At 50.1% G+C, this 12,144-nt stretch overlaps 1 protein-coding gene across 4 annotated transcripts in view; it reads right to left on the reverse strand.

Annotated features, from left to right (window-relative positions):
- Positions 1-11,253, reverse strand: part of LOC137425787 (fibroblast growth factor 13-like) — a 264,740-nt gene extending 253,487 nt beyond the window's left edge. For 2 of the 4 annotated variants that reach the window (XR_013623013.1, XM_068114509.2), the window contains exon 1: positions 2,611-2,969. Coding sequence is in view for 2 of the 4 variants with exons in the window: in XM_068114509.2 (XP_067970610.2) it covers positions 2,611-2,659 (49 nt within the window). In the remaining 2 variants the exon portion in view is untranslated. Of the gene's footprint in view, positions 1-2,610; positions 2,970-10,869 lie in introns of those variants that run through there. The other 2 variants (XR_013623014.1, XM_078775378.1) reach the window with 2 other exon arrangements.
- Between the last annotated feature and the right edge of the window lie 891 nt (positions 11,254-12,144).

Raw genomic sequence — 12,144 nt, forward strand, 5'->3', positions numbered from 1 at the left:
CTGCATTCCACACCTCCTCCAACGTTTTCAAACGTATCTCTGACTCGTTTTGCTCATTTTGCAATAAATGTTCGTTTTCCATTAATCGTCCAACACTTTCTAAAATCCAAACGCACCCCTCCACTCCTAAACTCCCCCCTCACCCCTCCCCTCTAACCCCTCCCCCTCCTCCTCAAAGCATCCTCCTCCCCAATTCCAACTCTTACCTCCATCTTCTCCAACCCTCTTCCTCGCTCTGCCCCCCCCCCCCTCAAACAACACCTCACTGTACCTCATCCAATCACTATCAAACCTTTTGTCCTCCTCATCCTTCCCTTTCTCCTAGCTCTTCTGAAATCTCCATAACACTATCAACAGCTCTCCCTACCTCCTCCCCCTCCTTCTCCTCCTCTCCCTCGTCTTTCCCTACCCCTTCCTCGTCTTCCCCTACCCCTCCCCTACCCTCCCCTGTCCTGTACCCGATGCTCCCCCTCTCTCCTCATTAACGGTATGGACCTCAAACATCCGGGGCCTTCGCTCAAACCTGACTGATCTCTCCATACAGGTTGCTTCTGACAAACCAGACTTGATCTGCTTAACAGAAACTTCCCTCCTTCAAGATGTCTCTGATTCCTTGGTATCTCTTCCTGGTTATTCCCTCCTCCGGTATGATAAACCTGAGCCTCGTCCTGGTGGTGGGGTGGCTATCTCTATCAAAAACTCTCCTCCTCACTCTCCCTGCACTGCCCATGGAATGTGAAACACAACACGAATCATGGATCGAGCTGCTTTTCATGAGCTTGTTTAATACAAATAAAATATGGCACTTGTCCACGTTGTGAAAACCAAAATACAGCATTTTATATTATATTATCTTTCACCTTTCAGATGATTATGGCTCGTGTGTGTCTGCGGGGAATATTGCATTAGTGGGTGGGTGAGTGGGTGAGTGAGTGGGTGAGGAGGTGGGTGAGGAGGTGGGTGAGGAGGTGGGTGAGGAGGTGGGTGAGTGAGGTGGGTGAGTGAGGGGTGGGTAAGTGGGTGGGTAAGTGGGTGGGTAAGTGGGTGAGTGAGTGGGTGAGTGAGGAGGTGGGTGAGGAGGTGGGTGAGTGAGGGGTGGGTAAGTGGGTGAGTGAGGGGTGGGTGAGGGGTGGGTGAGTGGGTGAGTGAGTGGGTGAGTGAGGGGTGAGTAGGTGAGTCAGTGGGTGAGTGGGTGGGTGGGTGAGTGAGGGGTGGGTGAGTGAGGGGTGGGTGAGTGAGGGGTGGGGGAGTGAGTGGGTGGGGGAGTGGGTGAGTGGGTGGGTGAGTGAGTGGGTGAGGTAGTTGGTGGGTGGGTGAGTGAGTGGGTGGGTGGGTGGGTGGGTGAGTGAGTGGGTGGGTGGGCGGGTGGGTGAGTGAGTGAGTGGGTGAGTGAGTGAGTGGGTGGGTGGGTGAGGGGTGGGTGAGTGGGGATGTGAGGAGTGGGTGAGTGCGGGGGTGGGTGAGTGAGTGGGTGAGGAGGTGAGTGAGGAGGTGAGTGAGAGGGTGAGTGAGTGAGTGGGTGAGTGAGTGGGTGAGTGAGTTGGTGGGTGGGTGAGAAGTGGGTGAGTGAGTGGGTGGGTGAGTGAGTGGGTGGGTGGGTGGGTGGGTGAGGGGTGGGTGAGTGGGGGTGTGAGGAGCGGGTGAGTGAGGGGTGGGTGAGTGAGTGGGTGAGTGAGGAGGTGAGTGAGGAGGTGAGTGAGGGGGTGAGTGAGGGGGTGAGTGAGAGGGTGAGTGAGGGTGAGTGAGGGGTGGGTGAGTGGGTGGGTAGATGGATCGGTGAGTGAGTGAGTGGTTGAGTGGGTGGGTGAGTGGGTGAGTGGGTGAGTGGGTGGGTGGATGGATCGGTTAGTGGGTGGGTGAGTGGGTGGGTGAGTGGGTGAGTGAGTGAGTGTTTGAGTGGGTGGTTGAGTGGGTGGATTGGATGGGTGGATTGGATGGGTGGGTGTATGAGCCTATGAGTGGATGACTAAGTGAGTGTGTGGGTGGTCCTATTAATACCAGGTTAAAGTAATAAATCGATAAAGCCCTGTCAGGTTGAAAGATTAATGAAATATGAATGATCACTTTGGTGTAATTAATCCATCTTCATTCAGATTGTTATTCAATCAAAATGGTTGATCCATGTATTGTAAAGATGAAGCACACTGTGTGAGTGCGTTTGTGACGCACTCCCATTTCCTCCATTAGAAACACGTCACATGAACAAGGTTCGATTCCCTCCATGGATCAGGACGCGTTTGTGAGAGAGGAAAACGTTAATTTAAAATGGTTCGTGTTCATCATGTAATTAAATATCTATAAAAAGCTCGGAGGTCCAGTAGAGGAAGAAGAAAACGATGAGGGGGGGGGGGGAGTTTGGGGGGAGTTTTGGGGTTCGGACGGGGGTCGAAAAGTGCACGTATCGGTAAAAAAAGGTATGACGTGTGTAAAAAGGTATGACGTGTGTAAAAAGGTATCATGTGTCTAAAAAGGTATCACGTGTGTAAAAAGGTATGACGTGTGTAAAAAGGTATGACGTGTGTAAAAAGGTATGACGTGTGTAAAAAGGTATGACGTGTGTAAAAAGGTATCACGTCTGTGACGACACAATGAATGAGCGGTCGGTCATACCTTGTGAAGCGCTCTTTTGTGACGTTTCCTCGAAGGCTTGTGCGCTCATAGATTCGGGCGAGGCGGCCCTGGGAACACGGACGAGGCGCCCAGACGAGGAACAAAGGAGCCGGAGGTTTGGGAGCAGCCCCGGGGAGCCCGCACGGCCCGAGAGCCGTCTCCACCGCACCCGAGCCTCGGTCGCGCTTCAGCAAAACACGCCGAGGGAGCGCAAGTCACATTCACAACATAACATGGTGCGCGCGCTGCGAGTTTGCCGGCCGTGCACACACTTCACTCGCTATCCCGACGATCCGCTTCGCCACAGCCGCTCGAGACGCGCCGCGCCTCTCCCGCCTCGCTGATGCTACCAGTTGCCCGCGATCGATTCCCTGTCCCAGTGACGTCACGATCGCAACATCAGCTGAAGGGTTTTTTTTGTTTTTTTTCTCATTCGTTCTAATTCACTTCATTTTAATTGCGTTTCCTCTACTCCTGGATTCTTTCACACGATCCCTCCTGTTATTCGTGCTCCCTTATGCTTCATGGTTTGGTTTCTTGGAACCGCAGCTCATGGCGATCAACGATTCCACGTAGATATAAATATATCCTGCGCTCCATACGTCACATACCGAACAATATGCTTTATCTCAGCTACAATAACACAAACTACCATGGGAATTGCAAGGCCAGCAAACATACAGCTCATCTCATCTCACGAAGAGTCAATGCGTTCCAAACAACAGGTGTATTAATGTACACACACACCGCAGCAGGTAGACGAGACAGCAGGCTTATTGAATTCGTCTCTCAAGGAACGCACCTTCACAACATGCCAGGTACCCCCTCTAGTTCAACATAATGAGTATTTTGGAGGTTTAAAACCACGTGGTTGGCGCTCATTTGATTGGTGGGAGGGGAGGTTGTGAATGGTGGGCGGGGGCGGCTGGAGGTGAGCAGCGCCATCCATCCATAGCGTGAGGTTAACTATAAACAATAGGCGCCATCTTGTCAACCAATGTCAATGTTCCAGTTCCATACTGCTCCTCGCTTTCTCCCTCCTCTACATCTCTCTCTAACATCCCTCCCCCTCCCTCCCCTCTACATCTCTCTCTCTAACATCCCTCCCCCTCCCTCCCCTCTACATCTCTCTCTAACATCCCCCCCTCCCTCCCCTCTACATCTCTCTCTAACATCCCTCCCCTCCCTCCCCTCTACATCTCTCTCTCTAACATCCCTCCCCCTCCCTCCCCTCTACATCTCTCTCCAACATCCCCCCCTCCCTCCCCTCTACATCTCTCTCGAACATCCCCTCCTTCACATCGCTCTCTCTCTAACATCCCTCCCCCTCCCTCCTCTACATCTCTCTCTAACATCCCTCCCCCTCCCTCCCCTCTACATCTCTCTCTCTCTCTCTAACATCCCTCCCCCTCCCTCCCCTCTACATCTCTCTCGAACATCCCCCCCTCCCTCCCCTCTACATCTCTCTCTAACATCCCCCCCCTCCCTCCCCTCTACATCTCTCTCTAACATCCCCCCCCCTCCCCTCTACATCTCTCTCTAACATCTCCCCCTCCCTCCCCTCTACATCTCTCTCTCTAACATCCCCCCCCCTCCCTCCCCTCTACATCTCTCTCTAACATCCCCCCCTCCCTCCCCTCTGCATCTCTCTCTAACAACCCCGCCTCCCTCCCCTCTACATCTCTCTCTAACATCCCCCCTCCTCCCTCCCCTCTACACCTCTCTCTGCCTCCCTCCTCTACATCTCTCTGCCTCCCTCCTCTACATCTCTCTGCCTCCCTCCTCTACATCTCTCTGCCTCCTTCCTCTACATCTCTCTGCCTCCTTCCTCTACATCTCTCTGCCTCCCTCCTCTACATCTCTCTGCCTCCTTCTACATCTCTCTGCCTCCCTCCTCTACATCTCTCTCTGCCTCCCTACTCTACATTTCTCTCTGCCTCCCTCTTCTACATTTCTCTCTGCCTCCCTCCTCTACATTTCTCTCTGCCTCCCTCCTGTACATCTCTCTCTGCCTCCCTCCTCTACATCTCTCTGCCTCCCTCCTCTACATTTCTCTCTGCCTCCCTCCTCTACATTTCTCTCTGCCTCCCTCCTCTACATCTCTCTCTGCCTCCCTCCTCTACATCTCTCTCTGCCTCCCTCCTGTACATCTCTCTCTGCCTCCCTCCTCTACATCTCTCTCTGCCTCCCTCCTCTACATCTCTCTCTGCCTCCCTCCTGTACATCTCTCTCTGCCTCCCTCCTCTACATCTCTCTCTGCCTCCCTCCTGTGCATCTCTCTCTCTCTGCCTCCCTCCACTACATCTCTCTCTGCCTCCCTCCTATACATCTCTCTCTGCCTCCCTCCTATACATCTCTCTCTGCCTCCCTCCTGTACATCTCTCTCTGCCTCCCTCCTCCACATCTCTCTCTGCCTCCCTCCTCAACATCTCTCTCTGCCTCCCTCCTCTACATCTCTCTCTGCCTCCCTCCTCTACATCTCTCTCTGCCTCCCTCCTCTACATCTCTCTCTCTGCCCCTCCTCTACATCTCTCTCTCTGCCCCTCCTCTACATCTCTCTCTGCCTCCCTCCTCGACATCTCTCTCTGCCTCCCTCCTCTACATCTCTCTCTGCCCCTCCTCTACATCTCTCTCTGCCTCCCTCCTCTACATCTCTCTCTGCCTCCCTCCTCTACATCTCTCTCTCTGCCCCTCCTCTACATCTCTCTCTCTGCCCCTCCTCTACATCTCTCTCTGCCTCCCTCCTCGACATCTCTCTCTGCCTCCCTCCTCTACATCTCTCTCTGCCCCTCCTCTACATCTCTCTCTCTGCCCCTCCTCTACATCTCTCTCTCTGCCCCTCCTCTACATCTCTCTCTCTGCCTCCCTCCTCTACATCTCTCTGCCTCCCCCACTCTACATCTCTCTCTCTCTCTGCCCCTCCTCTACATCTCTCTCTGCCCCTCATCTACATCTCTCTCTGCCCCTCCTCTACATCTCTCTCTGCCCCTCCTCTACATCTCTCTCTGCCCCTCCTCTACATCTCTCTCTGCCCCTCCTCTACATCTCTCTCTGCCCCTCCTCTACATCTCTCTCTGCCTCCCCCACTCTACATCTCTCTGACCCCCCTGTGGGGGTGGGGGGATTGGATGTGAATGAATGGTTGTTCAGAGTGTGGATGCGAATGGTGGCTCAAGAGCTGGGATGGAGTGGTGGCGAAAGATGGTTCAGGATGTGGATGATAATGGTTGTGTGTGTGTGTGTGTGTGTGTGTGTGTGTGAGTATCAGTTGTTACGGAGTCCTCCCCTATCCTCTGGTCTCGGTAAACCTCCGAACCACGAGAGGGTCCCCGGCAGAAAGATATGTTATCCCTTGTTGAAATTAACCAATAATGAACACACCAAGGGTTATGAACAAACAATATATAAAAAGCACCATACAACAATGGGGGCAATCAACCCTGCAATCCAATCTTAAGATGGTACCCGAGCTCAGACTCACGGCACCCCCTGGGACTAAAGCAGAGCCCTTCTCAATGTCTCTAGAACACAACGGTGCTCCCGGCGAAGAGGCGATGGCGATGAGGCGGGTAAGGAGATGTAGGTAAGGCGGGGACCGTCACGTGGTCCCAGCCAACCCCAATTGGCGGTGGAAAGAGGAATCCCAAAGACGCTATCCAAACGTGCCCATACACTGTGCAGTCGCGAACCGCGAACCGCACCCCGGACGATAGGTCTGTCTTGGAACCACAGTCTTCTGATTTCTAGAAGTCGTGGTGTCAGAGTGGTCCTCATTTTCATCTCGAGGTCGCCCCCATGGATTTTCATTCTCCGCCCCTGATGTACCATAGCTCCCCTGGTTCGGTCTGGGCGAGAAGTTCGGTTTGTGGAACCCCATCCTGTGTGTTAAGGCATAGTCATCTGCCATGGTTGCTGCCTCATACAGCTTTGGTACTTTCCTTTCCTCCACATGAACTTTAATGTCCTCATGGACACACTGTTGGAATTCCTCCACCAGGATCAATTGTCGCAATAGTTCGAAGTCTTTTCCAACTCCTTTTGAATCACACCACCTATCAAACATGGTTTCTTTAAATCCGGCAAACTCCACATGGGTCTCACTCTCCCTCCTCCTGGCATTCCGGAATTTTTGCCGGTAAGCTTCCGGGACCAATTCATAGGCTTTGAGAATGTGTTTCTTCAATACCTCATAATCTGCACATTGGTCAATCGGTAAAGCCGAATAAATATCTTGAGCTTTACCCACCAGAACACTTTGCACTAATATGGACCAGTACTTCTCAGGCCAGTTTAACAGTCGAGCCACTTTCTCAAAGTGTGTAAAAAACTTGGCTACCTCCTTTTCATTCAAGGGTGGAACCAGCTTCACATGTCTGCCAACATCCCAGGTGTTTTGACTAGGTGTCGAACCAGTCGGCATGGATGATACCTCACCCCGTTCTTTCATTACATCCAGCTCCTTGAGTCTAATTTCCTGCTGAAGCGCCATTTCACGGTCCTTTAACTCCCTTTCGGCTTTTCTCTCCTCTGTTTTTTTCTCCTCTAACCTTTCCTGGAGTTCTCTTTCAACTCTCCTTTCCTCTGCTTGTTTCTCTTCTCTTCTCTCTTCTGCTTTCCTTTCCTCTGCTTTTAATCTTTCCTGGAGTTCTCTTTCAACTCTCCTTTCCTCTGCTTGTTTCTCTTCTCTTCTCTCTTCTGCTTTCCTTTCCTCTGCTTTTAACCTCTCCTGGAGTTCTCTTTCCTGTTCTGCTCTTTCCTTTTCTGCTTTCCTTTCCTCTGCTTTTAACCTTCCCTGGAGTTCTCTTTCCTGTTCTGCTCTTTCCTTTTCTGCTTTCCTTTCCTCTGCTTTTTCCCTTTCCTGGCTCTGTAATTGCATCTCCAGTTTCCGGAGCTCCACATTTTCTTGCTCCTCTGGTAACCAATCCCAGGCTACCTCTTCCCATGTTCCTAATCCCACCATAGATTGTATCACCACTGTCTGCATCTCTGCCTTCTTCATATTAGTTCGGACCTCCAAGCTAAAATGTTTGGCCAATTTCCCGAGGTCCGATTTTACTAACGCTCTGAACTGTGCTTCACTAGGCGTCACTGCAAACTTCTCTGCGCCAAACTCCATGGTGACTATTGTTAACACCTGTTAACCTTCACACAAGAAATGTAAAAAAAAACAAAAAAAATTTTGTTTGTTTTTTTGGAAAGATTTGGGAATGTTGGAACAAGTTCCAAATTTGGGAATTCTGGGAATGTTAGGGAATTCTTTCCCGGACTAAATTTAGGGAATTTTAGATCCCGGACGCAGACCCAATTTCGAGCCCACGAGTCAATTGGACGAGCCCCCAATTTCTGTTACGGTGTCCTCCCCTATCCCCTGGTCTCGGTAAACCTCCGAACCCCAAGAGGGTCCCTGGCAGAAAGATATGTTATCCTTGGTTGAAATTAACCAATAATGAAACCACACCAAGGGTTATGAACAAACAATCTATCTATAATTCCATTAATCTCTGTGTGTATGTGTGTATGTGTGTATGTGTGTATGTGTGTATGTGTGTATGTGTGTATGTTTGTCTGTGACCGCTGTTTCTCGACAACTACCGGTCCGATATACTTGAAACTTGCCAGGTATATTGCTGGGGACCCGAGGATGTGCCTTTTCAAGGTTTGAAATTAATCGGACAAGTACTTACCGAGCTATGGCGATTTAGCCGTTCGCCGTTCGCTTTGGCGTTGCGAATGGACCAAACCATTGCATGTAAATAGAGGGGGGGGGGTTCTGTGGTCGTTGCGAATGGACCAAACCATTCATGTAAATAGAGGGGGGGGGGGGTTCTGTGGTCGTTACTGCCACGTGGTTTCAAAGTTTTTTTTTGTTGTTGTTGTTTGCACGCATGTTTTTTTGCACCCACGTACGGGCACGCCCTAGGATGTTTACACACACACACCCCTACACAAATTTTTTTTTTTTTTTTTTTTTGGCAAGGAACGGGCACCCACGTACGGGCACGTCCTAGCTTATATATAGTACGGGCATGCCCTAGTATATTAAAAGAACACAAAAAGCACCATACAACAATGGGGGCAATCAACCCTGCAATCCAATCTTAATATGGTACCCTAGCTCAGACTCACGGCACCCCCAGGGACTGAAGCAGAGCCCTTCTCAATGTCTCTAGAACACAACGGTGCTCCCGGCGAAGAGGCGATGGCGATGAGGTGGGTAAGGAGATGTAGGTAAGGCGGGGACCGTCACGTGGTCCCAGCCAACCCCAATTGGTGGTGGAAAGAGGAATCCCAAAGATGCTATCCAAATGTGCCCATACACCGTGCAGTCGTGAACCGCACAGTATTCTTCAAAGGCCGCTGTCGCGCACACACATCCTCGGCAAACCACCGGAGGGTGGGACCAGCGGACGCGACTAACCAAGGGTCCGCGAACGACGCATGAGGTCCCCGAAATGGTGGTCGGTTCTTCCTCGGGCCGCAGCCGCTAGGCGAAGATTCTCCGGAATCTCCCACCTGTACCTGGCTTCGCAGGCTTTTCCCCGACATCAGCAATATCAACGATCGCACGAGATTCCTTTCCAAGACTCAAAGTTCCCTCTCCATGGACGCTCGACCACGCTGGGTGCAGAGCTGTTACCAAACGCCCCGTGTCAACTCTGCCTCACGTGCTCTTCCTCTTCCTCCACCTCTTCCCGTGCCCTATCCGATTTCCGGTATCATTTTTGTCATGAGCCCTTTTAAACCTTTTAACCACAATAACCCTTACTGAGAACCAACAATAATAATAATACCAACAATAATTAGGGCCGAATCCATAACACAGTGTGTATGTGTATCTGTGTGTGTGTGTGTGTGTGTGTGTGTGTGTGTGTGTGTATATCAGTGTGTATGTGTGTCTATCAGTGTGTGTGTGTATATATCAGTGTGTGTGTGTGTGTGTGGGGGGGGGTGTATATCAGTGTGTGTGTGTGTGTGTGTGTGTGTGTGTGTGTGTGTGTGTGTGTGTATATCAGTGTGTGTGTGTGTGTGTGTATGTATATGTATGTATATATATATATATATATATATGTGGATCTTGTGAGAGGAGGCACGAAGCTTTGGCAAAGTTATTTTTATCCACCTTGCTTTGCAAACCCTCAGACTGGAGTGGAGTCGTGCAATCACTAAATCATCCTCACGAAGATACTTAAATGACCCACCTGGCACACTCACCTGTTTCATTTTAACCCTTAATGTATCGAAGGTTAGACGGAGGAAAAAACATCCGTTTATTACACAATTATAAATCTGTAATAGGATAATTTATTAATTATTATCTATTATATAATATACCGAGTTGTGCTCCAAAACGAAAAACAAAAGGAACCTGTCCAATTTGGCACGTGGTGTTGAGATGTTTCTCAAAATGTCAGGTAAAAGAAATTAAACGATTAAAAACTTAAACACAAATCACAAAATTTGAATGATGCAACAATATACGTGACGTCACAACAACATATAATATGCAACCGAAGATGGTACACTCAATCCACACCGAACATGGCACACTCAACCCACACCCGAACATGGCACACTCAACCCACACCAGAACATGGCACACTCAACCCACACCCGAACATGGCACACTCAACCCACACCCGAACATGGCACACTCAACCCACACCCGAACATGGCACACTCAACCCACACCCGAACATGGCACCCTCAACCCACACCCGAACATGGCACACTCAACCCACACCCGAACATGGCACACTCAACCCACACCCGAACATGGCACACTCAACCCACACCCGAACATGGCACACTCAACCCACTCCCGAACATGGCACACTCAACCCACACCCGAACATGGCACACTCAACCCACCCCGGAACATGGCACACTCAACCCACACCCGAACATGGCACACTCAACCCACACCCGAACATGGCACACTCAACCCACACCCGAACATGGCACACTCAACCCACACCCGAACATGGCACACTCAACCCACACCCGACCATGGCACACTCAACCCACACCCGACCATGGCACACTCAACCCACACCCGACCATGGCACACTCAACCCACACCCGAACATGGCACACTCAACCCACACCCGAACATGGCACACTCAACCCACACCCGAACATGGCACACTCAACCCACACCCGAACATGGCACACTCAACCCACACCCGAACATGGCACACTCAACCCACACCCGAACATGGCACACTCAACCCACACCCGTACATGGCACACTCAACCCACCTCGTGCGTACGAACCCACGTGTGGACTAAATCGATATGATCTTCTTCTCCTTCTTCTATTGCCAACTTAATGGTGGTGCTTCAGGTCCAGTCGAAGACCGTCGTCCACCAGCCCCGCACGTGCGTTTCGCAAACCCAGGTAAGACGCCTGAAACATAAAGCCAACTTGTCTGGAGGGAGTGAAAAGCCACTTTGAACATACACCGTCCAATGGCACGTTGTCATAACGACCAAGTTAAGTGAACAACTCGATGTTAATCGCGGATTCAGAAGTTCTGTTCGGACCTATAAAAATACCAAAATGCGCGGAAAAGGTCTTCAAAAGATCAAATTCATTGTGAGACGAAACGAAGAGGCATCTCAATGGCCGACCCCCCCGAGGGTATCATCTTAGGAAGGGAAACGTGAAGCTATTTTAGGATGGGCCCAGGCCAACCCTTCAAGTTAGAAGGTAAACTTATAGGGTCGCCAATAATAAACAAAATGACGTGTCTGTGCAAGTTATGGCTTCACGGTTTAACACTTCACGCACACATATACACATATAGACACACACACACACACACACACACACACACACACACACACACACACACACACACACACACACACACACACACACACACACACATATAGACACAGACAGACAGACAGACACACACACACACACTATAGACACACACATATACACATACACATACATACACACATATACACACACATACATACACACATACACACACACACACACACACACATATAGACACAGACAGACAGACAGACACACACACACACACTATAGACACACACACATACACATACACATACATACACACATATACACACACATACATACACACATACACGCACACACACACTAACACACACATACTCACATGCATACACACTCACACACATACTCACACACATACATATACACACAGATATACACACACATATACACACACATACATACACATACTCACATGCATACACACTTACACACATACGCACACATATACATATACACACAGATATACACACACATATACACACATACACATACACATACATACACACATATACACACACACACACACATACACATACATACACACATACACGCACACACACACTAACACACACATACTCACATGCATACACACTCACACACATACTCATACATATACATATACAAACACATATACACACACATACATACACACATACACACACACACACACACACACTAACACACACATACTCACATGCGTA

This window comes from Myxine glutinosa, chromosome 4, assembly GCF_964187855.1.
Source record: "Myxine glutinosa chromosome 4, kmMyxGlut1.1, whole genome shotgun sequence".
NCBI lineage: Eukaryota > Metazoa > Chordata > Myxini > Myxiniformes > Myxinidae > Myxine > Myxine glutinosa.